This window comes from Condylura cristata, unplaced genomic scaffold (genome assembly GCF_000260355.1).
Source record: "Condylura cristata isolate star-nosed mole 26May11 unplaced genomic scaffold, ConCri1.0 scaffold00023, whole genome shotgun sequence".
NCBI classification, from domain to species: domain Eukaryota; kingdom Metazoa; phylum Chordata; class Mammalia; order Eulipotyphla; family Talpidae; genus Condylura; species Condylura cristata.
In genome coordinates, this window is record NW_004567124.1 from 33,915,559 (window position 1) to 33,942,074 (window position 26,516).

The window sequence follows — 26,516 nt, forward strand, 5'->3', positions numbered from 1 at the left end:
GTTTCCTGTACAGAAATTATACCATAATATACAAAAAGAGACCAACAAATGAACTACCCCAGAAATTGCTCAGCAGTCACAAGGTTTGGGGCATACCTTACCAGGGAGGTCTGGCTGTGTCAGCCTCGGCTGCCATCGATTTCAGACTAAGTGGGGAGTGGGTTTGGGTTGTACCCAGGAGGTAACCCTGAAAATATACAGCCGAGCCTCGAGATCCCATTCCCAGCGAATTGGAAAAACTAAAGAGCAAGTTATTAATACCTGTGGAAACATCCAGATACCCCCAGAATGAGAGGGGACACCTCAAGAGACTGGCTTCATCAGTATCATGACACCAAAAAAAGGGGAGCGGGTGGATGGTCCCGTGTTGATTAAAAACTGACTTAAGAGAAGTATAATCCATAGTCGGATTCTGCTTTGAACGACTATAAAAGACATTTTGGGAACCACTGGGGAACTTTGGGAGCTAGGTATGAGAAGATAAAAAGGATGTTAATATTGTGGAAGTTTATTATGTGTGAAGAAAAGTACTGTAGCTTTGTAGGAGAGTCTTAGAGGTGTATGCGTCAGCATAAGTAAGGAAATGTCATCTATCTAACATGCTTCTGGTGTTACAGGTGATTAAGGAGACGAGCAGAAGCAGCATGTAGGGATGTGGGGGGCAAACTACACTTGGGTTGAAAGGCAAGCTCCCTGCAGAGGCTTGCAGGGGAACCCCCCCTCCCCAACACACACACACACACAGACACCCTGGTGCCTGCCCTCACCCCCAGCGCTCGGCCGCACACCCTCCCCCCACCAGAGCCCCTGAAGTAGGTTCTGCTTCCGCCTGTTGTTTTGTTTAGGGTTCCACAGCTCTCCCCTCTGCAGGCGGTGGTGTTGGTGTTTACGCGGCGGAACTGTGCTCAGAGCCACCTGGTCCCCAGGGCCTGAGCTGGTCGCGCTCAGCTGGGGCCCGCTGCACCTGGACGCCGCGGCTTCCTGCTGCAGGTGCCGGCCCGCAGTCGGGGAGCCGGCGCCTTCCCACCCGCACGGAGACAGCGGCCCCCGCCGGGGGGCTCAGAGCTGACCCGGACCCCGGCTCCGGCGCGGGCCAGCGCCCCCTGCCAGGTGACACGTCCCCGGCTGGCTTCCCCGCGCAGCCCGGCCGGGCACCCCGAGCCCCGCTTTCCAGCGGCCGGAGCCGGAGCCCCGCTCCCGGCGTGCTCCTCGCGCCCGCCCCGCCCCGCCGGAAGCGCTCAGCTCCGGGTGCCGGCAGCCCCGGCCGGCGGGGCTGGCGCGGGGAGTGGGCAGTCGGGGCCAGGACGCGGCCTGAGGGTGCACTTGCTGGCGGGAGGCGGAAGGGAGCGGAGCTTCAGCACCTACAGGCCGCGAGTGGGGAGGCGAGCCGGGGCGCGCCCACTCGCCGAATCAGGAATCGACCGGCACCCTCTCCCGAAAATCTGCCCTTCCTGGTGCCAAGCCCCGCGTGGCGCGGAGGGGCGCGGGGAAGAGGTGGGTAAAGGATCAGCCCCGGCCAAATTGCCCTCTCTGACCGACGCACACCTTGGCCTTCAGGCCCGACCTCCTAGGGGAATGAGAAAATGACAAACTCCCTTTCTGGGCCCGGGGGGAGGGCGAGCAAGGGGGCTCCACCCCTCTCCGCGCCTCCGCCCCATGCCCGAGGGGTCTTTCTCATTTCCCACACACACCTTGGCGCGGCCCCTCTTCCCTCCCTCTGGCCTGGGGACCTGCTTTGCGCAGATGGCCTGGAGACACCGCACCTCTTCTGTCCTCACCCGGGTGGTCACTGGGGTTAAGCTGAGCTCGCCAAGGAGGGTTTTGCCGGCTCCTCTCCCCCAGGAGAGCAGGTTCCTTGCTCTCAGCCAGAAGATGGGGAGGAGGTGTGGGGATGAAGAGCTAACAGAGCTTCTGCTGTGGAATGGGAGTGGAGGTGGAGGAGCCAGCAGTTGGATCATAACAGATTGTGAGACTGACAGGAGAAAAGGAAATGTGTATGTGTGTTGGAGGGGGGGGAGGGTGCTACCAGAGATAGAAAGGTCAGTGCCTCTTCCAGGTGTCCCCAGGCCAGACTGAAGAGACAGCTGGAACAAGGAGACAGGAAAGAAGTGGTGTGTCAGAGTGGGCAGGCTGGGGGAAAGGAGATGACAGCACCAGCCCAGAAAGGACCTGACTTATTCCAAAAGCAGCAGGCCTGGTGGAAGCCATCGGAAGCCATCCCTGCCTGTGCGCAGGTGCTCTGGGCTTTTCCAGGTGGCCAGATGGGGGTTCAGGGCTGCGACCAGGCCCTCAGATGTTCACTCCCTCTGACTAGGGGCCTGCTCAGGCATCTCTTCTGCAAAATGGGGTGGTAATTCCTACCTCACAAGGTGTGCACATAGCCCACCATCTCCCCTCAACCCACCCACCTCCCTGCAGGATGCCTGAGGGCCCGGAGCTACACTTGGCCAGCCACTTTGTGAACCAGGCCTGCAAGGGGCTGGTGTTCAGCGGGCGTGTGGAGAAGTCCCCCGTGAGCCGCAACCCCGAGGTGCCCTTTGAGAGCAGTGCCTACCACATCTCAGCCTCAGCCCGAGGCAAAGAGCTGCGCCTCACACTGAACCCCCTGCCCGGCGCACAGCCCCCTCGGGAGTCGCTGGCTGTGGTCTTCCGCTTTGGCATGTCTGGCTCCTTCCAGCTGGCACCCAGTGACGCGCTGCCCCCCCATGCCCACCTGCGCTTCTACACAGCCCAGCCTGGCCCCCAGCAGGCCCTGTGCTTCGTGGACATCCGCCGCTTCGGCCGCTGGGAGGTTGGGGGCGAGTGGCAGCCAGGCCGAGGGCCGTGCGTTTTGCTGGAGTATCAGCAGTTCAGGTAGGGCCAGCCGTGGGGTGGTGGTGGACACAAACCTGGGTTCTGGGCTGACTGGTCAGTGCTTCGTTGGCCAGAGGCAAATCCTAGCCCTGTTTTGGCCTCAGTCCCTTCACCGTAGACCAGATAATGTCCTCTGGGGACAGCCCCCTGAGCAACTGAATATGGAAATTCAAAACTGATGTGGGAGGAGTGAGGGGGGCAAGAGAAAGGTGGGTGGGCATGCCCAAGGGCACATGGCCAGGTCGCATCAGCTGGGCCCCCAACACCCCACACTGTGGGTACCCCCCAGGTGGCTGAAAAGGAACTGCTTCAGGGGGCAGGAAGGGGCTCTGTGGTCTCCCACATTCTGCCTGCCCACTAGTCTGTGTCCTATGGCCTTGGGCTATGACGCAGGCCACAGAGGATGGGAGGTGTCAGCCACTACTTTCCTTTAGAAGAAAACCCGTGTGAATCTGATGCCAGGCTCTGTTCTGGTGCTGGGGGTGCAGATGGCTGTGGCCCCTGATGGCACAAAATTAAAGTTCAGGTAGGGGAGGGAGGACAGGAAAACAAACTAGGTAAATTCAGATAGACGCAAGCCTGCAGAAGAATACAAGCAGCACAGCTGGCCTGTGCTGGGGCTGGTGGGGGGCAGGTGCATTAGGTACAGCCACTCTAGGTGTCCACACATCTAGCTGCACATGAGGAGTTAGCCATGTAGAGTTCTAGAAAATTCTAGCAGAGAATCACATGCAAAGTCTGGAGTGGACTGGGCAAGTCCTCCTTGGGGACAGGTATCTGGGGTTGGCTTCAGGAGACTCAGCCGTCCCCTGGGGTGTCCCTGGAGCCACAGAAAGCACTGGCTCCTGGCTTTCCCAGGCCCAACTCCCAAGAGCTCACCACCCCCCCCGCCCCCTCCCCCAACCACCGGAAGCATCTGTGTTGTCCAGATTCATCCCACCTCACTTTCCTGAGGAGCCATGCCTCAGTTTCCTGTGCTCCTGGCCCTGAGTCTTCTTGAACTCAATGAGCCTTTCACTCTTCTTGTTCCTGTGGTGGGGAGCCGGGGGGGATCTGACAACCCAGGCTAACCTGCTCTTACCTTTACCCTAAACTGTGTTCGGCTCTCTATCTTGTGTGGCTTCCATGTCCATCCCTGTCTCGTGTGGTCCTTTCCAGCCCTTGGCAGTGGGGTGGGGGCCCCTGGGGTACTCACAGCCTGCCTCCCTACGCCTGCTGCACAGAGCCATCCCTGCCTCCCCAGAGATCTTTAGGGTCTCAGATCCACATGTGGTCTCCAACCCACAAAAAGTCCTTCACAGGGACCCCAGCCCGCAGACACACCTGAAAACCTCAATCACCTTGCTCCTGGGGCAGTGTCAGAGACTCTGGTGACATGGACACATGTGCACGTTTCCTCCAACATGTTTTTGATCTGTATTTTCCACCTTTGGAAATGAACTGAAATTCCTTACCATTCCCATCTAGCAGAGGGGAAAACAGATTCCTTAAGACAAAACAGCAATGAGGCTGGGAAAAGGGGAACCGGGACTCCCATTTTCTTCTGCAAGCCCATGCTGGGGCAGAATGGACCTCACATGCCCAGTGTCCCTCCAGGGAGAACGTGTTGCGAAACCTGGCAGACAAGGCCTTTGACCGGCCCATCTGTGAGGCCCTCTTGGACCAGAGGTTCTTCAATGGTATTGGCAACTACCTGCGGGCAGAGATCCTGTTCCGGTCAGTAGGCAGGCCACAGGTGCAAGGGCCCGGCGGGCAGGGTGCGCCCACACTGCCCTCTGCTTAGCAGGGACCCTGTCTCCCACCCAGTGCAGCCTGAGGATACCCCCGTTTGAGAAGGCTCGCACGGTGCTGGAGGCGCTGCAGCGGCACAGGCTGGTGAGCATGCGGGCGGTGCGCACACGCACTGGCAGGGGCGAGCCTGCACGTGGGCCAGGCGTGCCTCCAGCTTAGCCTCTGAGGCCTTCTCTCAGCGTCTGCCCTCGCCACCCCTTGTCTACAATGTATGTGTTGGCGGGGACGGGCAGCCATGAGCAGGATGAGTGCTGCCAAGCTCAGCAGAGGTCTGCTCCCCAGGGGGGAGCTGCTCCCCAGTGGCCCTGCCTCAGCTGACCGTCAGGTTCTGCCCCTCCCCTTCTCCAGAACCCGGAGCTGACCCTCAGTCAGAAGATCAGGGTCAAGCTGCAGAATCCGGACCTGCTGGAGCTGTGCCACTTGGTCCCCAAGGAAGTGGTCCAGCTGGGTGAGGCCCAGGGTGAAGAGGGCCAACTGTCTCTGCTCGGCATAGTGCTTCGCTGCCCCTCTCTGCGCCTGCTTCCCACCTAGAGAATGGAAGTTTGTCAACCTGCTGCTAAATAGACAGGCCTCCTCACTGCCCAGCTGCCCGTGAGACGGTCAGGGCAAGGACTCCTAACCACCACTCCAGGATGGGAGAGCCGTGGGCCAGAGCAGAAAGACGCCAATCTGGGGTCACACAGCTGGAGGAGGGAGAGCCCTGTCCCTCTGACTCTGTCCATCAGCTTGTGCAGCTGAGGTCTGGGCCAGATCTGGCCGGGCTCCCCCTGCGCCCAGCCTGAGTCTGCCCTCTGACCTCCGCCTCGTTCCTCTGTCCCATAGGGGGCAAAGGCTATGGGCCGGAGAGCGGAGAGGAAGACTTTGCTGCCTTCCGAGCCTGGCTGCGGTGCTACGGCGTGCAGGGCATGAGCTCCCTGCGGGACCGGCAGGGCCGCACCATCTGGTTCCAGGTTTGGGCCGACAGCTCACACAGGCAGACACAGACTTGAGCCCCAGCAGGCGGGAGCTGGGCTCTCCCCGGAGCAGACTCAGTCTCCCAGGATCTGTGCAGGCCCTCCCATAATCTGCCTTGAGACACTCCTCTTCTGAGCCCCAGGGTCCCAGCTAGAGGGCTTCCTGTGTGTGGGGGCTGGACTGAGGGGTGGGACAGTCAGACGATTCCTAGCGGAGGAGATGGAGGGATCTGAAAGGACAAGTATGAGTTCTGCCTCTCTAGGTAAACCTGGCCCTGCCTCAAGTCAGTTGATTTCTGAATTCTCCACATTCCATTTTAGGGGGATCCTGGACCCCTAGTACCCAAAGGTAAGCTACTCTTTATGTAATAAGCTTAGAAAGCAGAAAGGACTTCATGCCTGCAGGAGCGTCAGTACTCTTCACCATCCCGTTCTCACTCCCATGTGGGATTACGCTGGGAATGACCCCAGAGTGGGAGAGCGGGAGTCTCAGAAAGGGGGCTGAGGCCATCACACCCTCCAGCCCCCATGTCGGTGTCCTGCAGGGGGCAAGTCTCATAAGAAGAAATCCAAGGGAGCGCAGCAGGGTCCTGAGGACTCTAGTGAGGTATATGCCCTACTCGCCCCCTCCTGCACTCTCTCCTGCACTGGCCGAACCAACCAGATCAGACTTTGGGGCAGCCACCTTGACAAAGGTGACAATGGTGGGTCCAAGCCAACCTTGGACCTGCCAAGTGCCTCAGGGACCAATGTCTCCTCCATGCAGGCGCCAAGCAAGGGGCCTTCCAGGACACGTAGGGTACGGAAAGCCCTTCCACCAGGGCAAACTGCAGCCCAGCAGTCCAAGGAGACCAGCCTCCAACAGGACCCAGAAACCATGCTAAGCCCCAAGAAAAGGAAAAAGAGGCGGGCCCGAGCAGCAACTTCTGGAGGCTCACCCTCCTCACTCTCCTCTGGAGCCCTGCAGGAGAGGAAGGGTGGCAGGGCAGGTGGGGCGCCTGAGTGGACACACGGGGCGAGAGAGGCTCCAGGGCTTGGCACTGTGACCGGGTCTGAGCTACACCTTCATCTGCTCTGCTCACAGGTCACCGCAGGCTCCGCAAGACCAAGGCTGACTCACCATCTTTGGAGCTCGGGGAGACCTCAGCCTCTTAGCAAGGGCTCTCCTAGCTAGCAGCCACCCCTCCCACTGCCTTGCTGTGGGGGTGGGGGGCCACGTGGCTTCCTCACCGCAGCATCTGTGGAAGGATGACCCTAGTGCTGTGGTTGCTCCCTGCATAATAATGATGTTTTTAATTGTTCCCTGCTTTTCCCATTTTTAAAGCCCACTGGGAAGATGGTGTTTTATTGTGTTTTTTAAATAAACTGATGCTTGAAATCCTTGGCCCTTTCTGGACTGGCTGCAGAACATCTGAGATGGCTAAGCTGGGAGGGCCAGCTGCATGGCCCTGGGGACGGAAGGCTCCCCTCCTCAGCAGGACAGTCCCTCAGAAGTGGTGCAGACTGAGATCACGCAGCCCCCTGCCACAAACAGAAGCTCAGTGGGGACGGGAAACCCACCAGAACCAAGACTGCACAGCGCCCCTCCCAACCTCCCACAGTCAGAAGCCAGATGGGGGCAGGACCCACTGGCACCGAAGGCTGCATAGTTCCTCTCCCCCACAGCTGGAAGCTAGGAACACTCCCCTTTGGAACTGAGAGGGTGGGCATGCAAACAAATGGAGGTCGATGGAATAGAGGTGTAGAGCAGAGCAGGGATCCCCAGACCCATGATTTGGAACTGAGCAGAACCAGACCAGGCAGGGCTGCAATCCACAGGCACTGAGTGTGCAGTCCCTGCGCCACAGCTTGAAGCCAGGGCCCACACTATCCCCCACCGAATGGAGGAAATACAGAGGGTGGGGATCAGCAGGGGCAGCACCCATCAACACATACACAGCATCACCACCCTTGTGGAGTTTTGGCGCAATCGCGCTGGACTCTGTCTGACTACCAGAAGGAGCACTCCCAAGAGGTGTCCGCCCACACCAGCAGCACAGTATCTAAACACATAGAGCAAATTAGAAAACAAACAACAGGGAGAAGGAAAATACAACTAGCCAAGCAAGCCCTCAGGAAAAGGACACACCACAAAAAAGAAAATCAGTCACCAGAACTCAACAGCAATGACATGGAAGAACTTCTCTGCTTGACAGAGAATTTAAAGTCATCATGATTAAAAAATATAAAGAAGATGAAAAGGAAAAAAATAATATGAGACACATAATTAATGAACTAAAGAATGAAACTGAGACCTTAAGAAAGGAAATAAAAAATGCAAGAGATTAAAAGATGAGTGAAGGAGATGAACTCTGGGAAGTAATGAATCAGTACTCTTGAAAACACAAATAAAAAGAAACAAAACAGAGGGCCCTCCCTGGTGGCGCAGCGGGTTGAAGCACAGCACTGAGAAGCTAAAGCCGCTTCCGCATGAGTTCGATCCCCACCTGCCCCGGAGGCGCCTGCCCCGGAGGTGACCACATGGTGTGGCAGACCTCTCCGGACCCGCCCGCTGCTCCCCTCAGCAGTGTACTTCGTCCATCTGCCTGTTCTGCTCCCCACTCTGTCTCTGATGAACCCTCTCACCGCCCCTGAGCCTCTGGCCTGTACCCCAGTTCTGTATGCACAAATAAATAAATCTTAAAAAAAAAAAAAAAAGAAACAAAACAGAAAAGGAAAGGACAAAGAATGAGGAAACACTTTGAGAACTATCTGACACCACGAGGAAGGGAAATGTTAAGAGTTACAGGAATCCCAGAAGGTAAGGAGAAAGATCAAGGAGCTGAAAAAATAGGTGACAGGATCAAGAAGATGTGATATATATACACAATGGAATATTACTCTGCAATCAAAAAGATAAACTAGTGCCATTTGCAGCACCATGGGTGGAGCTAGATGGGATATGCTCAGTGAAATGTTAGAAGGAAAAAGAAAAATAATGGGTGGTTTCACTTATAGGCAGAATATAGGGGCATTCTACAGGGGAAGATGAGGGAAAGAGCACAAGAGACTATGGTGATGCTGTACCAGTAAACTGGCAGTGGAAATTCTATGGGGATTACATCTGATGTAAAATACATATAAATTAATTAAGAAAAAAAACAGAAATGGTGCAGAGAACCTGGTCTGGGCTCCATAGCAACTCTAGTCCAGAGCCCTCGGGGCCTGTGGCTACCCCTCAGCTTGGCTCTGACTAGATAGTGACTCTCCTAGCAGGACCAACCAGACCTGCCCACCTGGTGTCCTCCCCAGCCTCAAGTACTCTGCTGGCAACTCTTGTCATAGGCTTGTGGTCACAGGTCTCTCACGGAGCTACAATCTAGCCCCTGCAAATACGGTAACCTCCAATACTCCCCTGGCCCCAAGTGCAAAGAAAAGCTTCCCTGGAAGCCTGAGGAGAGCCTGAGGAGGGACTACCAGCAGGGCTCCTTAGCCAGGATTTATTGTGCAAGGGGCAAGTCAGCCTTGCTCTCTGAGAGGAAGAACAACATATAAAATCCAGGAACAAACTCCCACCTCAGGATTCAGTTGGGTGGGGGTTGCAGAACGAGCATGACTGACTGCACTTGGAAGGGAGAGAAGGTGAGCTTCAGGTGGGCGTCCTGCAGGGGCAGGTGGCCAGCAGGGAGACGCTGCTCCAGGAGGCTGCAGCTAGGAAAACGAAGGGGGGCCATGAGGTCTTGAGAGGGCAGGACCCCCACACCACCCATGCCCCACACCCCACTCACAGGAAGGCCTCCTGAACTGGCAGTGACGTGTGCAGCCAGCAGTCCACGTGGCTGCCGTGGGCCTCATAGAGCCTCAGCACCAGTGTGCGGCCCTGGGGGCTGGTTTCCGCCTGAAGGGAAAAGGACAGTGGGTGGGCTGGACCCAAGCCAGGCCCTGGGCCACTGCCTGGGCACACACCCCCAAACCTCTTGCCTGCTTGACGGTCTCCAACACGACTGCTGGCGAGGACACTGAGAAGGCGCTCCAGGCTGTGGCTGGTGCCCGGCCTGGGGCTGGGAGAGCCAACAAGGGGAAGTTGAGGCTGTAAGCAGCTTGGATAACACCGGCGTCTTGGAAGGAGCCTGAGTGTGGGCAGAAAGGGACAAAATGGTTAAGTGGAGGTGGGTGTCCAGCTGCTGCTATGTATTCCTCAGGGACTGTTGTGGAAATTCAGGCTCGGTGAAGGGCCAAGAGGTGAGGGTAGGGGACTGGTTGGTACTCACCCTTGTGTGGCATCAATGCGTAGGTGAACTCGTGGTGCCCCATGTCAGCAGTGGCATCAGGGGCCTTAGATGCCCGCAAGCTGGAGTTGAGAGAGCGAGAATGGTCAGGGCTGGCAGGGCTGCTGTAGTTCTGGTCAGACCCAGGAACACTGGTGCCCCATGCCAGCCCCCGGGGGCACCCCACGCACAGTGAGAGGCTGAGGACGCTGCCTTGCACCGATGCGCCATACTTGCAGTCGTTGAGCAGGGCCAGCCCGAAGCCGTGCTCTGACAGATCCATCCAGCGGTGGGCCCACACCTGGAGGACAGGTCCAGACCCACTGAAGCCCACCTCCTCCTACACTGAGAACAAGCCCTGGAACCACAGGGTCCAGCTCTCCCTACAGCAGGACCTGGACCCACCACCTACCTTATCTTAGCTCCTCACTCTCGAAATGGGGATAACTACTTACTCCACCAATGGACAGGGTATCAGACTAAACATAAAGCATTTAGCATGATGCCTACATGCGTTCGTGACCAGCAAATGTTCACTTTCCTCCCCCTCCTTACCCCATACCACAGTGGTCTTCCCCAGCCAGGAAAGACCCCAATACTGACCCCCTCACCCATGTCAGACCTCAAAACGAGCCCAGTCCCAAGAGGTGTTGTGGTGGGTGGGTCGCTGCAGGTGTCCAAACTGGACCTCATAGGTGGCCTGGGAATTCCGCACGCGTGCAGGGAACTCCACCTTCAGGAACTTGTGGGACTCATGCCAGTGCACCTGAGGCAGGTGTGAGGTGGAGACACACAGGCCTAGGGTCAGCCTGGCCTCACCAGTCACACCCAGGGAAGTCGCCCCACGCCCCATCCCCCCCTACCTCAGTGTGGAAGCGGACATAGGGGCAGCCAACGTCCAGCACCACCTCCTGTCTGAGCTGACTCTTGGGGCTGATCTGCAGCAGGAACCAGGCACTCCCCCTCATGCCGCCCTCGGTGCCCACTGCCAGGGTCCCCACCTGGCCCAGCACCGTTTTCCTGTGAGACAGGGGTGGGACCGCTGAGTCAGGGCAGGCTCGTGGAGAAGATCCAGTGTGCCCACCACCAGCTGCCTCCTCGCACCGTGTTTCAAGGTGGTAGTCCATGACATCCCAAGCGTCCCAGTACAGGGGCACGTCATCAAACAGCACAAACTGGTTCCCCACAGCGCCCTCAGCAATGGCCTCCCTGGAAAGACACAGAGATGCCCTGTGACCTCAGATAGGGTAAAAGAGGGTGGGCGGGCCCGGGAGCCAAGGGATTGCCAGTGTAGCCTGCCTTGTTCCACGTGAGGGGCCCAACTGAGAGCCACAGGTGGCTGCCGTGGACAACACTATGGCCAGTGGGCAGAGGGACCTGGGTCTGGGGTCTACCCAAGAAGCATGGGAGGGGGGGAGGCTAGGGAGGGGCCGGCACCTGCCAGAAGCCACCAGCACCAGGGACGTCAGGCGGCCAGCGGGGTCCAGCTTCACCCGGATGATGCCATTGTCCAGAGTCACAGAACCGTCAGTCTTGAGGGAGGGGAACCTTGAGGTGGGCCTGCAGGGGCTTCTTCCCAACCAACAGCCGGCCACCCAGCCCCATCCCAGCTCCACCTCACACTGGCTCCAGGCCGGCAGGCTCAGAACCCCCATGCTGTTAGGGTGGTCCAAGACTGCCCTGCACCCCCAGGCTGTGCCAGCACTCACCTCTTGTACCACGAACACGGGCTGCTGGGGCTGCAGGGAGGTAGGGGTGGGCGCAGGAGCATAGCCCATGCCAGGCACTGTCACCAGGGCTGGGGACGAGGCCTGGGCATCAGCGCAGCCTCCTTGACCTCCAGGAATCTCCCGGAGAGGGAGGGAGACACTCCTCCTCTCCAGTCTTGGTACCCCAAGGCAGAGATCCCCAGGGGAGTGTTCCCAATTCCCGGTCTGCTCTTGGCTCCCTCCTGCTACAAGAGACAGTCAGCCCCAGCTCATACCTAAGCTGTGGGCCCCTCCTGGCTTGGGCAGGGCCAGCACTTCAGTGCGCTTCCAGGGCAGTGTGTTGACGATGAGGAGGCCTTCGGGCCCTGGCTCCCCAGCACACAAGGCTGCAGCTGCAGTGCTGAGAAGTGCATTGCCCTGGGAACGGATGTCTGAGGAGAGACCGGCTGGTCACAGGTGGGTGATGGATGTGGGACGACCCCTGAGTATCTCCACAAGGGGCTTGGCGCCAGGTATTAGAAAGCGGTGGGAATGTCAACCTCACCTTCATAGTGGCTCATGGCTTCCTCTGCCACCAGCTGGATGCAGCTTCCAGTCACCACATCGTGGAACTGGTTCAAGAGCAGCAGCCTGCATGGGTCAAGGGCAGGCTGGGAGGAGGAAGGCCGGGGAATGGGAAGAGTGAAGGTTGGAGGGGCAAGGCCAGGGGGGTGACTGACCTCCAGAGGTCCTGCAGCTGGGCGGCTGGGTACAGGAACTGGGCACTGCGGGCCAGAGCCAGGCTGCTGAGCAGCTCCACATCATGCAGGATCCGCTCACAGTCTCGGTTTCCCTTCTTGATCTGAGCCCAAGGTGGGGGGGATCAGTCTGGAGTCTGCTCCTGCGTCCCAGGACACGTTCCCATGACCTACCCTGCTCAGAACCCTCACGGCTCCCTAAGGCCCCCTAGATAAGGCTTCTGTATGGGTGGCCTTCCTCTGCTCTCAGCCCAGACCTCTCTTCCGTCAGAGGCTCAGTCCTGTCTCTTCCAGGCTCCTGACCCACTGAGCTTGTGACTTTTGAGCTTTGAGGTCCTCCTAGGAATGCCAATCTCTTCCCCAAGTCTGGCTAGGGCATGTTTTGGCTGCCTTCTCTGACCCTCTGAGACTGAAAGCACCCCAGCTCCTGACCTGGGCATGAGTGGTGTAGGTGCCATTATGCAGCTCCAGGAAGAGCTCCCCGACCCACGTACACAGCTTCTCTGAGTCGCTCTCCAGTGCAGAGAAGAGGCGCTCTGGGGAAGACAGCTGTACCCTGAAGGGAGACAGGAAGTCTGGGTCCCCCTAGCCTTGGGAGGCCAGATGGCTTAGCCTTTCTCTAGACTGAGTGGACAAGGCCCAGCCCCAACAGAAAAGTGTGGTCCCAGAAAGCTCCCTGTTCATACAAAAGCAGTTCTGAGTGAGTTCCTTTTTGCTCCTTGTCAACCTTAGCTTTTCTCCCATCCACCCCCCAGTCTGGAAGTCTGGAGAAGCCAATGAACCAGAACTGGAGCCAGACAGGGTCCAGTGGGGACGCTGGGTCCAGAGCAGGAAGGGCTCAGGCCGGGGCTGCCTAGGGGCCAGGCCTGACCTGGGGAGTCCATCTGTATTGTCCAGGCGCTTCAAGCGGTCCAGCATGGTCTGGGTGGGGCCCCCACCCCCATCCCCAAAGCCGAAGAGGAAGGCACTGTGGTTGGTCCGCCCCTTGTCCCGGTTTTTGGTCACCGTCTTCAGCACCTGGACAGATGGTGACAGGTCAGGATAGTTCGGCTTGGTACAGGACCCCCAGCCCTCTCTTGCCCCGATCCCGCCCAACACCCTGGCTGCTAGGTTCTCCTTACCTCCTCCACACTGCCCTGCATCCCATACGAGTCACCAGGTGGAAAGTGGGCCAGCACACGGGAGCCATCCAGCCCCTCCCAGGAAAAGGTATGGTGCTGGAGGCAGAGGGCAGGGAGGAATCAGGGTCGGGGAGGGCTGGTTCTCCAGATTTTCTGCTGCCCCCACCCCTACGCCTGCCAGCTGTGTCACCTGGAGGAGAGACAACCACCCTGGGTAGGGGCCAGGGGCTTACCCCATAAAACTCGCAATAAACCTGGGAAGTAAATGGGGCAGGTGGGCCCCAGGTGCATGCTGAACCTAACCCCGAGACCTGCTCACTGGAAAGGAGTTCACCAGGTTCCAGCTCAGTTTTTGGGTCAGGAAGTACTTGATGCCACAGCTGCACATGATTTGGGGGAGCTGCGCTGAGTAGCCAAACGTGTCTGGTAGCCAGAACTGTGGGGTGAAAGAGCTCCTGGGGCAAAGGAACCACGGCTCTTGGAGAGCCCAAGCCCCTCATCATCCAAGGTCAAGTTCCTGCCCCAGCCACCCACAGGCGCAGTAGTAGCACCCAGCATACCTCAGAGCACATCTTCCCAAACTCCTGCAGAAAGAAGTTCTGGCCCAGGAGGAACTGCCTCACCATGGCCTCTCCACTGGGAAGGTTTCCATCCTGGCAGGCAGTGAAGGGAGGGAGGCAGCTGAGCCTTCAGCACCAAATGGGAAGCAGTCTGGGGCTCAGGCGGACCCTACCCCATCAGAAGCCAGGGCCCTCAGACACAGGGGCTCCAGCCAGCACCATCCATCTGCGGGAGGGAAGGTTCCCAAGGCTGCGTTATGCAAACAGCCTGCTGCAGCGCTGGAGACCGCCCTACCCTCGTCGCCCCAGACCCTGGTCTTGGGACTCCAGAGACTTAACACATGCTGCCACATGGCAGCGGGGAACGTGAAGGGACTGTAAAGTCACTAACAAAGTCAAGGAGGGCCCGAGCCACAGGAGTAAAGGTGTGGAGGTATGGCTGAGAGATGGAGCACAGACTGCACTTACCATCTCGACCCACGTGCCCCCCACAGGCACAAACTGCCCACGGTTGGCAAATTCCTGGAGGCGAGTATATAGGCCAGGGTAGTGGTTCTTCACCCACTCGAGCTGCTGGGCCTGTGGGCAAGACAGAGTCAGAGCTGGGTCAGGGGTAATGAGGACCCAGCCAGGACCAGGTGTGGGGCCCAAGGGTGGCTGAGGGTGGGGAGAGCTCTGCCTCCCGAACAGAAGCCCTCAGAGCCTCGCCCTCCGACTTAGTGAGCTCCAGGTGCCCCTATCCAGCTGTGCCTCTGACCTGGGAGCAGGCAAAGGTGAATTCAGGGTTCTGCTCCATGAGCTGCACAGCTGTCACCCAGCTCCGGGCACATTTCCGCACAGTCTCCTTGAAGGGCCAAAGCCAGGCTAGAAGGGGAGAGTGGAGATGGAGGGAGAACAGCAAGGTTCCCGGCCCCTCACAGATCTCTAACTTCACCCCACTGATTCCCGCAAGGGCCAGTCTGGCCTCCAGAGGGCCTTCTCAGCCCTCTTCTTACTCCTGGCCTTTCCCAGTAGAGCCTTGTGCACCCCTGCTGAGCTGCCACTTTGAATCACTGCTGCAAAGGGCTAGAGAATGGAGGAGGTGGGCAGGGCTATCAGGACAATCTTACAGACCAAGCCCTGGGACAGCCTCACTTTAAGGTCTAGATCCCTCTGAGGAGGGACCCCAAGAGGAAGCAGGAGCTAACCCTTCCTCCACACTCACTGATGCACATCCCAGAACCATGTTCTCCCAGGTGCAGCTGTGTGAGGTCCTATAACCTCTCAACTTTAGGCCTCAGTTCTTCACTAGTTCTCACTCCACCAACACCTGGGCAGAGAAAACTTGTTGTTTCAGGAACTTCAGCTATATCAGAATCAATGCCTTGGGGAGCTTGTTAAAAATGTGGATTGCCCATAAGCCTCAAATGTGGCAAACTCTATGATCAGGTTCAAAGCTTAACTCCTGATCCTCCCCAGGAAATCTCCCAGTATGCTTAAGCCTCCATTTCAATTATTTCACTACTCCTCTCTAGGGTGTACCATGGGTACGCTTGTAAAACTCTGATTATTGCGGTTCCAAAGGTCACCTCCTCCAAAAAGCCTCTCTGAATTATACCCCGAGCAGCTGAGCTTCCCAGCCCCCACATACCCTTTAGGACAGCACCAAGAGTGCCTGCCTACTTGTGATCAGCAGTCTTTGCAATCCTACCTCCTATTATTTAGCAAGGGGCCAAAGGGAACAGATTTATTGAAAAAATAAATGAAGCCACAGCTCTCAAGCCCACAGTCCAGTTTCCTCGCCCATTTGAGAGCTGGCGAAAACTGAGGTCCAAGAGAAGCAAGGCAAGAACTTGTTGAGGATCACGCCGTGATTCTGGGTCACAGCCAGAATTTCAAGGGCACTCCCACCTCCCCAAGCCAGCCCAGCTAGCCGCTGCCCTACCTGTATCAATGTGGCAGTGCCCTATGGCATGGAGGGTGTGCTGACTTTCACCTCCATGCTGGCCAAAGAACTTGGATGCTAGGGCTTGGGCCACCGGAAAGGTCTCTGGCTGGGCAGGGTCACAGACATTCACAATTTGGTTGGCTGTGTACAAGGCCTGGAAGCTTCGCTGGTTGTCTTCTCCAAGGCCCTGCAGCAGGATTCAGCCCCTTAATGCCCTTCTCAAGCAGGTGGGATCCTCAGAATAGGCTCCAACTCATCTTCCAAGGAGAGCGCCTCCCCACCGCTTTTCCTGTTCAGTACTGCCTCCCTCCCTCCTCCACTTACACAGATGTTTTCTCAACACTCAGGCATGCAAAAACACATTTTCCTTCTTCCAAGAGGCCCAATTCACCCGCTAAACCTCTACAGAGTTGATGGGGTGGGGGTGGGGAGTTAGTACCTTGGCCACACCCAGCAGCAGCTCCAGATCCACCAGGAGCTTGTGGACATCGCAGTGGAAAACAGCCAATTCGGCCCGGCTCACCTGGAACATCTTCTCGAGGTCAGGGGCTGCGATCATGCTGCCCTTCCCGGCCCCCAGGAGCCCATTGCACGCTACTTCCACGTAGAGGGTCAGGCTACAAAGGCAGGGAGGCGGCCTCAGGCCACAGACCTATGGAGGACTCATCCTGCTCACCCCTTGCCATTCACCTCCAGAATCCATCACTCATCTCACAGAATCTCAGGGGTGTGTGAGAGGGTTCTGTTAGAAGTACCAGGGCAAACCTATGTCCTGCCAGTGTTTCAACTGGTCTAGGAAAAAACTAGCCAAATTTAGAATAGCGTGACTCGCGCTACTATTTAATCTTTCATTTCCAATGCTGTCTTTGCAAAGTACTACCTTAGTCTCAGAACCCTCTTTTCATATTAGAAACATATCTCCCACCTCTGATCATTCAGGGCAAAGATCCACAGGCAAACATGGGGCAGGGGGACACCAACTGGGGCAGCATGGGGGGCCCTGCTTTTTGCCTTATTCAGCAGAGTCAGCAAAACGACTTCCTTAGGGAAGGCTTCCTTGGCTTCTTCCTACCCATCGTCTTCCCCCCGTCTCAAGCAGGAATGGATGTCCCAGGTTTAGCTCTCACGGTGTTCTTTTGGGGCCCTCACCAGTTTTGTAAGGACATGAGTACGTAATGAGCCCTACTTGCTGACAAAGAATACACCACAACCACCATAATCCCAGTGTCTGGAAGCATCAGATACACAATGTACAATCGTTGTTATAAAATACAATCATGTCTAAAAAGTCTTTAATGGTGTCATTAAAGAGAAAAATCAAGGCCCTCCCTGGTAGCACAGCGGGTTAAAGCACAGCACTAAGAAGCTAAAGCCACTTCCACATGAGTTCAATCCCAGGCCCCAGACGTGACTCACATGGCGCGGCAGCTGACCTCTCCTGACCCGCCCGCTGCTCCCCTCAGCAGTGTACTTTGTCAGTCAGCCTATTCTGCTCTCCACTCTCTCTCTGGTGAATCCTCTCACCACCCTGCACCTCTGGCCTGTACCCCAGTTCTGTATGCATAAATAAATCAATCTTTTAAAAAAGAGAGAAAAATTAGAGGCCTCCCAGGTGACACTTAAAGTGCTGATAGTCTCAGCATTATTAAGCTATTACCAGTCACTGAAGCATGAATTCTGTCCCCAGCCAGGGAGCTGAACCACATGGCACAGCAGACCTGCCTGTCTCACCCACTGCCTGTCTCACCCCCTCAGCAGTGTATTTCAGTAGATCTACCTGGTCTGCTCCCCACTCTGTCTCTAGTGAACCCTCTCAGTGACCCTGCACCTCTGGCCTACACTCCAGTTTCATGTACGCATAAATAAATCTTTAAAGAAAAATAAAGAAATCAGGATTTAAGCTATCACAAAAATATCATCTCAGCTAGTAAACATTAAACTTAAAAGAATTCCTGAGATGAATGCTGATATTATTGGTTCTCTTTGCCTGATGGGAGAATGAAATTTACTTTTCTTGCACTTTTTGTATTTTGAGCATTAGGAACAAAATCCTCCTTTTTTGAAACAAACTATGAGATGTGACGATGCTCATACAGAAGTAGGGATACTTCTAAGATCACCCTGGGCCTCAGTTCTTCCTTGCCCACTAGTGGCCTCCTCCCTCATAACCCATATAACCAGAACATCAGGACTCACCTCCGGGGGTCTTCTTCCCCCAGCTTATCAGTGATGACATAACTGGTCTTCTCTCCCTCTTTGGTCAAACCCTGGTGGAGGTGGAGTCAAAGTGACAGGATGGCTCAGGCCAGGCCCCTTCACTCATTGCCCAGCTCTGGCCCCTCTCTCCAAGGTGAGGAATGACAAATGAGGGGCCTGAGGTGCTCCAACCCTTATGGTAACTGCAGCTGCAATCACCAAATGGCAATTATTTACCAGCAGAAAAGTCCTTGGTCTTATGGACAGGATCCTGAGTGAGGGCCTCCTGACCCTCTGTGCCTCTGAATGGAAAATTCTATGAAGTCAGGGATAGGTTTGCCTCATTCTGTTATTACTCCCCGCCCCCCCCCTCCCCCCCAGGGCTTAACATAGAGCCTGGCCCAGAGGAGGCACTCAGGAGATATCTGCTAAGTCAGTAGGAGGGTGGGCAGGGGAAGAAGGGATGGGAAGAAGGGGCTTTAAAAGCAACAATCCCAACCCAAGACTGAGAGCTAGTGCAACTGGAATGGAAGCTGTGTGAACCTGACCAAGTGAATACCATATATCTTAATCTCAATCTGCAGATAGGCATGAAGACCTACTACATAGGACTACAAAGATTAAACCTGTATGGTTGGATGCATAAACAAGACAACAGTGATTATACTTGCAGAACTGAGGATAAGACAGTAGGAAAGAGATTCATGACTTCTGGGGAAGAGGACTTCCATGTTTACTCTGTAATATTCAAGTTTTAAAAGCCCTCCCTGTAAACATGTATTACAAGTACATAATAACATAGTAAAAACTGGTTTATTAAAAACTAAAAAGTGATATGGCCTGCAAAGCCACAGCCTGACACCACTAGGGTTGATAAATTGGCCTACTGTACTTATTATTATTGTATTTTATTCTAATTCTTTTCAGCCCAGAATGGCCAGACCCCGGCAGGGTTGGTTTAGCAGCAGATTGATCCGAAAGTCACCAGTTTAACTTCCCTGTATGGGAGGCACCAACTGCACAAGTGTCCAAGCTGTAAAATCCCAATACCACCCTGCAGACAGTCACTCAAACTGTGGCTTCTCCAGAGACAAGGGCTGAAATGTCTCTCAGGCAGGGCTGCTCACCTGAACAGGTTCCCCATCACGCCACACCAGGCCTTCTCCATCACTTTCCCAGCGAAAGTGAACTTCCTGGCCTACCCACATTTCTGGGATGTTAAGTTCCACCCGAAACCAACAGGTCCACCATCTGCAAGAGAGCCACTGAGATGAGCCTAGGAATGGAAGCCCTGATGTTCTGACGTACTTCCCTAAGCCAAGGATTGGGGGGGCTTGAGTTTCTTTAGGCTTCTGCGGTGTGCCAAGACATTCAGCTTTGATCCACATAAAGGAGCTACCAAACGCGCAACTAGGTGGGTAGAATGTGGGTGAGGAGGGTGCAAGGAGGGCTGAAGTTCTCTTCTTGAACAGGGAGGGACTAGGGGAGCTGTTCCCAGCTCTGGGTGCTGCTCAGCCCAAAGGGGCTGTCTAGGGCTGAGGGCTGAGGCCCTCCTCCTGGGGATTACCCACGTGGGTCCGAAGCTGTCGCCGACCTGGGCCGGGCGGAAGTGCTGCTGAACTGCCTCCTGATACCGGAGCCTCTCGGGCGTCAGGAAGCTGGAGAGCGCGGTCACCGGACAGCTGTCTCCGAAGAGCCTGGGTGGGCAGGGCTGGTGGGCTCGCGCTCCAGCCGCTCCCTTTCCGCACCGGGAGTAGCCGGTGGGAGGGCTGCGCGTTCACAGGACGCCGCCCAGGGACCTCCTCCCAGCCCCCGGACTCCCTCGGGCGCGGGCACACCTGCCGCGGAGGTTACAGTCCGTGAAGTAGAGTGGGGACACGAACTTCTCCACCCGCTCCAGCGTCGTGCGCCAGTGCTTCAGTGCCGGCGCCGCCGCCATGGCCGCTCCTCTCCCGGAAGGGCCTGGGTGCGGCCGGCGCGCCCCGCGGCTGGGAAGCGAAGGTTCCGGCGTGCAAGGACGCCCTCCCGCCCCGGGCAGCTTTTCTCGGAACACCAGGCCTCGCGGAAACTCTTCTCGTCACCCCACGGCCTCGTCCCGGACGTCGGACCTCTGGGCAGATCTTTCAAGTAAAGTTTCACCCCTAGACTCCCCGGAAGTGCCAGGTCAGAGACCAGGAGGCAGGGCGGGCGCGAGCAGTGCGACTGCAGTAGACAAGGGCCGCCCAGCCTTAGAAGCTGGGAACAACCTCCTCACCGCGGTAGAACCCTGGCTCTAGCTATCTCAAAAACTGGCATCTGCTTAATGCAGAAAGCCTGGGCACAAAGGACATCGCCTCTCTAGCTGGTTGTTGAAACGACTCTTAAACAGGGGGCTTTTCCCCCCAGTCACCTCCGCTTCCTCAACTACGTTTTACCCTTGGGTAACTGTTGCCAGGCATCAGAAACTGGATGGGTTTTGATTTTTGAGATGGCAAATCAAGACCCTAAGAGAATGAATTTTCCCACAGGACTGCAGAACTTGGGGACGGCATAATGCCAGAAACACCCCATTGTTATCCTAAGTACAACACTCCCTTCTATGATTGCCAGGAAGCCCTCTTCTACAAAATTACTGGAAGAAAAATATATACACAACATTAGCCCTGATATTTTAATGAAAATACTGACCAAATTTACAACATTTCAAAATGCAAATCACACAAAAAGGTGACCACAGAATACCAAACATGATTTAAAATAAAGGTAACTTTCTGCTATAATACAAACTGGGAGCTCCAAATGTCAGAAAGCAGGTGGGATAAAAAACATTACTTGTAACCACCCTGACTTCAGGTGAAGCTCCCCCTTCTTTTGGTTGCACTGATAGGGTTGGGATTTTTGCCCAGAAAGACCCAAAACCCTATTGACTTGTGGGCTGGTGCTCTGGACATGGAACACTGGAAGGACAGCAACAGAGGGAATGTCCCTGTAAGGCCCCATCAACTCTGTCACAACTGAGATCAACACCATCTTTCTTGCACAAACACAGGGAGGTAGGCATTATTACTGCTGGGAAAACCTGAAATCCTCTCCCCACTGTGCTATGTCTCAATCTAACCCCAAGTCAGGCCCCAGCTTGGCTCTAGAATTTCTTCCCACTTTTTGTATATCCAGTTTTCTGTATCCCCATAACAAAAACTAAAATCAAAGAGGTCTATCGCTAGTTTCAAAATATAAAAGCCAGAAAATGTGTGGCTTTTTGATGGTGGCATTGAGGATTTTTAATTGCAATCCGAGCAAAACGGTTTAAAACACTGTAGTTTACAACTATGACTAAGTAGTGGTGGCTAGAAAAAAATCCACTACAGCACTGCAGGGTTTTGTTCAGTGTCCAGGGGAACCACATAAAGACCCTAATCATTCATGTTTACATGTCTACGAGTTAAATTTAGGAATTAAAAAAATATATATTCCATTTGCAGTTGCTAATGAAATGTATCAAATGTTCTCCCTCCCAATCCACTTATACCACACATCTTACACACGCTTTTTAAATACTGGTTTGGTATTTAAATTGTTCACCTCCATTTCCAGTAAGAAAAAATATACAGAAAGACAAGCTACATAAGCTAAACAACTTTACCCAAATATAAAATACTTCCAAACAGCTTAAATAAGGGGGCCTTAAGGGGTAGAAATTTACTGAAAGAATCAAGAGTTCTATTTTTAAAATTTGGAATATTTTGATTTGGGACAAGTGCAAATGGCTGCTATCTGGCCTCCAAATCCCATTTGTATCATGGATTAAAAGACTGAAGCCTAAATCTCTCCTTCACAATTTTTCTCTGGTGAAGACAAGGGACTTGGGTTGAGAGTTTATTCCTTAAGTAAGAACCAAGCTTTATTTATTTACAAAAAAAAAAAAAAAAAAAAAAAAAAAAAGAAAGAAAGAAAGAAAAAGGTTGGGGCAAGGAGGAAGACAAGTTTTACACAAAAGTACTACAATGGTAACTCCCTTTGGTAAAAAGTGTAATAAATGTCTTGTACATCTGTTCATAGGTACTAAATCTGAAGCCACATAGTACTATGGTACACAAGAAGCTAGAGCAGTTATGCTAGCACATCAAAGCATATTTCTTTTAATAAAAAATTGACAGTATGTACATTATTTACAAAAAAAAATACCAAGTTAAAATTGTGTGTGAGAGTAAAGCTGGTGGATGGCACTAGGGTAGACTAGTAAAGAAGCAGGTACAAAACAGTTCCACGGGAGCTAAAAAGAACGACTGATTTGAACTTGTTGAGGTTGAGAACCAGAGGAGAATACAGGGTAGGCAGCAAAGGATTCGTCAGGAATCAAATCCACAAGATGATCAACCCCAAAGCCAAGCTGTAAGTCCCAGGTAAAACCTAACGGGGATCTAGATGTGCTCGAGTGACCAGGAAAACAAATTAAATCCAGTTCTTTTCTCCTCTTGTGGGGAGAGAAGAGGAGCAGTGAGTATCAGAGTTACTATGCATCCGAAAGTCAAGTCCTTCCCCTGTCTGTCTGTAAATGCACGCCCATCCAGGCAAGGTGTGGACAGCATCTGGTTCCCTCATGAAGGGCAGACCCCAGAAGACTCCAGTCTTACTCTGCTGGTGTGTGCAAGCAAGCTGCAGGTCTCGGCGCTTGCAAGAACTTCTTTCCCCTCTAGGACAAGGTAATACTCAAAGCCTGGGAAAAGTTCCAGCTCTGGCTTTGTTAAGGTATCCACGTTCCTTAAATGTAGCCCACTTGGTGCCAGGTTGCACCAGCCACACACAGATCAGGTGGCCATGTCCCAGAGAGGCCCAGTGAGGCTTAGAAGGCATCTTCCTTATTTCTTCAGTGCATGTGAGTGCACGCTCTCACACACACACCCCTAAGTCACTTGCTCTGGCTTTGCAGTTACGGGGCTTTGAACACTGTGCCGTATTTGACACGGTACTTGTTAATGCTCACAAAGTGGAGGGTCTCTGTGTCACAAGTGGTGGTACAGGGCACAAGGCCCTCCAGCCCCTCACCCATGAGCCACTTGCTGGTCTCCGCTGCCATTTCACGAGGCACATGCTCCTTGGTCCATTTATCCACCCAGGCTTGGAACCTCTGATGTAGTCGCTTGCTTACACGCTCATGGGACTGCAAAACAGAACAAGGAAAAATAGCCATGTACTAGGACCAAAAATAGCTTAATACAAATGCCCAATTTTCCTCTAAAGTAACAGGAAAGATGTGGGCTTAACTGATTGTTTTTTTAAAGGGCAGTAGGAACTCTGTTTAAAGATGAGAAATTAATGAGGTTAAGACTATACAGCATGTAAGGTGATGGAGAAACCCATTAAGTCCCCAAAGAAATGAGAAGACAGGGAGGGCCAGCCAGAACTAGCTCAATGCTTCTCATAAAAAATGCATGCATTGTTATTACCCAAGAAACTTGATAAAAATACAGATTTTCTCAGTTCCATCAACTGGCATTTTAAACCAGCAACCCAGGTTGATTCTAGTATCCTGAGAGCAGTCCAATGAATTATAGCTGTTGGTCATTTTGTTCACTGACAAACCACCCTACGTTAAGTCAGCACAAAATAAAGGACTTCAAACTCCCTTTCCTGTATTACACCACCTTCTGGCATAGCAACAGGTACAGCAGTTCTTCAATGAAGGCTTATATTCCCACGTATACATCCAGTAAAGAGTTGGGGTGCCCATGTGCAAGACAAAGCAGAGACATGAAGATGACTTAGATGTTACCCAGTTCCAAGTGCAGTTTGAGTCAAAGATGCAGGGAGAGCACACAGCGTGAGAGAAGCACATTAAAATGTGTTCAACAACTTCCACATGAATGCCATGTCCTTTCAAACTTTCCAGTTCAAATCAGAATAACTAATCTATGCCCCCAAATCTAAGAATCCCTTCCTATTAATAGATGTACTCCTAATCCTCCCATCCCCATAAGGGGGGAAAAATTCCTAAGAAGAATTTCAACAGGGACCATCTCCTTCTTTCTCTTACCCCTCCTTACTCATCTGATTGTTACCACATCTTGAGAAATTTCATCTCTAATCTAACAATTCCACAGTGACTCTTTGCCACAAGTGGTTTCTGCCACCCACGTTTCGTCCACACCTATTCTCATTCTCCTCACAATTTCCAAGCTATACATGTTAACAATGTCCCAGTGTATCTCAAAATCCAAACTCTGGCCTGAGACTAGCTACTGTGGCTTCTGTCACTCTTCCAACTGCACACATTCCACTTTTTCCCATGGCCACAGTGACAGTTTCAGTTTCTCTGACATGTGAAGTCCTTTTCTCCTTGAGCCGTGAACTTGATCATTTACTTTGTCTAAAATGTACCAATTGCCAAGTCTTCACCACTCTGGATGTTTGTCACTGTTCAGACCTTAAAGTGTGACCTCCAATAAAAAAGCAGGCAACCCTTGAACACTTCTAATTTCTGTTGTTGGTAGTGCATACCACATCACCTTATACACTGCATCATAGCGATAGTCCCAGGGTTTAGCCAATACCTGATACACAACTATACTAAGCTTTCCTAATTTAGACTGAATGTGAAAATATAATCATATAAACAATGACACTTAATACATAATGTTGGGGGACAGCTTCACCATTAAGCGTTGATGGATTAAAGTGCATGCCCTCCCAATTCTTATGTTGAAATCCTAACTCCCAGCGTTTCAGAATGTCATCTTATTTGGAAGTTAAGTCGTTGCAGATGTAACTAGTGAAGACGAGGTCATACTGGACTATGGCAGGTCCACAATACAACATAAATATTGCTCTTAAAAAGGGGTGGTGGTGGGCCCTCCCTGGTGGTGCAGCACAGCATTGAGAATCTAAAGCCGCTTCTGCATGAGTTCGATTCCTGCCTGCCCTGGAGGTGACCACATGGTGTGGCAGACCTCTCCTGACCCGCCCACTGCTCCCCTCAGCAGTGTACTTCGTTGATCTGCCTGTTCTGTTCCCCGCTCTGTCTCTGGTGAAGCCTCTCACCGCCCCTGAGTCTCTGGCCTGTACCCCAGTTCTGTATGCACAAATAAATAAATCTTTAAAAAAAAATACCTTAAAAAAAAAAAAAAAGGGGTGGTGGTGGTAAATTTAGACACAGATGCACACACAGAGGCGAAGATGATTAACAGAAATCTGCAGCAAGCTAAAGCACATCAAAGATTACGGGCAAAGCACCAAAAGCTAGAGAAAGCAGAAATGGATTCACCATCACAGACAACAGAGGGTTTGATACAATTTTGCCAAGATTTCAATCTTGGGATTTTTATCTTTCAAAACTATTAAGAACAAACTTCTGTTAAGTCACATAGCCTGTGGCAATGTCACAGGATTCTTAATGGTTAACATTAACATACCTCTTCTCAACTCCAAGAAAAGTCATACACAAAGAAAGAAACAGGTCACCCTGGTGGTGCTACAGGTTAAAGAGCAGCACTATGAAGCTATGGGCAGCCACTGCAGCATGAATTCGATCCCTGGCCAGGGAGGTGACAAACAACCAGAAGTCTCTGGGGGTAGACCAGGGATGTGCACGGAAAAATTCCTGTTTCTGGTCCTCACCTGATGAGCCCGGAGCAAGGCAGTCCTCCGATACATGTAGTCCTCCGACTTGATCACATATACCATCTTGTAAGAATTCAGCTTGAATCTACACTCCAACTTATCTAGGCTGTCCACATTCTCCATGGTCTTCTTGCTGTTTCCTTCCTTTCCTTCCTTTTCCTGTTGTTCCCTACCACGCTGACACTTCCGGATCCGTCGCAGATTCCTACAAAGCAGAAAAGCCCTTTAGGATAAGAAGTGTGTCCAGAAACAGATTCCCACAATTCCACCAAATGGACATGCCTCACAACTTTAATTATATATAAAAATGTTCAGCAGTTTTATTATAAAAACACTTCAGAGGCTCTCTGGTGGCACAAGGGGTTAAGTTTCAGCAGTATGAAGCAACTAGCAGCCACTGCAGCATGAGCTCAATCTCTAGCCAGGCATGTGACCCACATGGTCCAGCAGACCTCTTCTGCCTCAACCACTGCTTCCCTCAGCAATGTATTTCAGTCAAAATTTATAACCCTCCTCTACCCAAATTCTCCAACCTCCATACTCTGCAGGAGCAGTTTTGACTGAAAACTTCCCAGGATTCTAAATTCACACTTATGCCATCACTTGCTACAGTTCTGCTTTGGGATTTAAGACAAAACAGGATCATATCTTGTATATATCAGTCTATTATTTCCAATTTTTCACTTACTATCATGAAGATTTTCTTTAGATTTGCCTGATTCTCTTAACTGCTACAGAGGAATGTACCTTAATTTAATCATTCCTTAGCAGCAATCAATCAGGGTTTCTCAGTAGAACTACAAAAAACAAAATTAGGCCCTCCCTG

At 53.3% G+C, this 26,516-nt stretch overlaps 3 protein-coding genes across 10 annotated transcripts in view; 1 reads left to right on the forward strand and 2 right to left on the reverse strand.

Annotated features, from left to right (window-relative positions):
• The first annotated feature begins 1,234 nt into the window (after positions 1–1,234).
• On the forward strand, positions 1,235–6,966 carry NEIL1 (nei endonuclease VIII-like 1 (E. coli)). Of its 3 annotated transcripts, XM_012728655.1 has the most exons (10): positions 1,235–1,494; positions 2,419–2,853; positions 4,450–4,569; positions 4,665–4,728; positions 4,993–5,092; positions 5,467–5,594; positions 5,919–5,946; positions 6,143–6,204; positions 6,364–6,586; positions 6,682–6,966. In XM_012728655.1, the coding sequence occupies exons 2-10, from the start codon at positions 2,420–2,422 to the stop codon at positions 6,750–6,752; spliced, it is 1,230 nt and encodes a 409-aa protein (XP_012584109.1). In that variant the 5' UTR covers positions 1,235–1,494; position 2,419; the 3' UTR covers positions 6,753–6,966. The 3 variants fall into 3 exon arrangements, with proteins under 3 accessions (XP_012584109.1, XP_012584110.1, XP_012584108.1); XM_012728656.1 differs by lacking the exons at positions 5,467–5,594; positions 5,919–5,946; XM_012728654.1 differs by lacking the exons at positions 5,467–5,594; positions 5,919–5,946 and having other exon boundaries at positions 6,143–6,586.
• On the reverse strand, positions 5,104–20,056 carry MAN2C1 (mannosidase, alpha, class 2C, member 1). Of its 6 annotated transcripts, none has more exons than XM_012728651.1 (26): positions 19,933–20,056; positions 19,666–19,791; positions 19,222–19,345; positions 18,095–18,165; positions 16,338–16,515; positions 15,896–16,085; positions 14,729–14,835; positions 14,440–14,550; positions 13,972–14,064; positions 13,731–13,847; positions 13,412–13,507; positions 13,162–13,307; positions 12,723–12,846; positions 12,273–12,394; positions 12,098–12,183; positions 11,829–11,984; positions 11,282–11,642; positions 10,949–11,053; positions 10,708–10,864; positions 10,467–10,610; positions 10,036–10,145; positions 9,848–9,927; positions 9,558–9,706; positions 9,365–9,474; positions 9,153–9,287; positions 5,104–5,171 (listed from the first exon to the last, which is right to left on the reverse strand). In XM_012728651.1, the coding sequence occupies exons 1-25, from the start codon at positions 20,031–20,033 to the stop codon at positions 9,161–9,163; spliced, it is 3,291 nt and encodes a 1,096-aa protein (XP_012584105.1). In that variant the 5' UTR covers positions 20,034–20,056; the 3' UTR covers positions 5,104–5,171; positions 9,153–9,160. The 6 variants fall into 6 exon arrangements, with proteins under 6 accessions (XP_012584105.1, XP_012584104.1, XP_004688047.1 ...); XM_012728650.1 differs by lacking the exon at positions 5,104–5,171 and adding an exon at positions 7,044–7,118; XM_004687990.2 differs by lacking the exon at positions 5,104–5,171 and having other exon boundaries at positions 9,060–9,287; positions 11,282–11,416; positions 11,550–11,655.
• Positions 20,057–22,186: 2,130 nt separating this feature from the next.
• The window catches only part of SIN3A (SIN3 transcription regulator family member A), a 54,322-nt gene continuing 49,992 nt past the window's right edge, over positions 22,187–26,516 (reverse strand). The window contains exons 20-21 of the mRNA XM_004687995.2: positions 25,688–25,895; positions 22,187–23,234 (exon numbers count right to left, since the gene is read on the reverse strand). Of these exons, the coding sequence (XP_004688052.1) occupies positions 23,004–23,234; positions 25,688–25,895 (439 nt within the window). The 3' untranslated portion in view covers positions 22,187–23,003. The remainder of the gene's footprint in view (positions 23,235–25,687; positions 25,896–26,516) is intronic.

Coding starts and splice junctions, on each gene's coding strand:
- MAN2C1 (XM_012728651.1), bottom strand. CDS start 20,033: ATGGCGGCGGCGCCGGCACTGAAGCACTGGCGCACGACGCTGGAGCGG. Junction 16,086..16,337: donor TGCTGCTGGGTGTGGCCAAG/GTACTAACTCCC, acceptor ATCCTGCTGCAG/GGCCTTGGAGAAGACAACCA. Junction 9,928..10,035: donor AGCGTCCTCAGCCTCTCACT/GTGCGTGGGGTG, acceptor TCTCAACTCCAG/CTTGCGGGCATCTAAGGCCC.
- NEIL1 (XM_012728654.1), top strand. CDS start 2,420: ATGCCTGAGGGCCCGGAGCTACACTTGGCCAGCCACTTTGTGAACCAG. Junction 2,854..4,449: donor CTGGAGTATCAGCAGTTCAG/GTAGGGCCAGCC, acceptor GTGTCCCTCCAG/GGAGAACGTGTTGCGAAACC. Junction 4,570..4,664: donor CGGGCAGAGATCCTGTTCCG/GTCAGTAGGCAG, acceptor CACCCAGTGCAG/CCTGAGGATACCCCCGTTTG.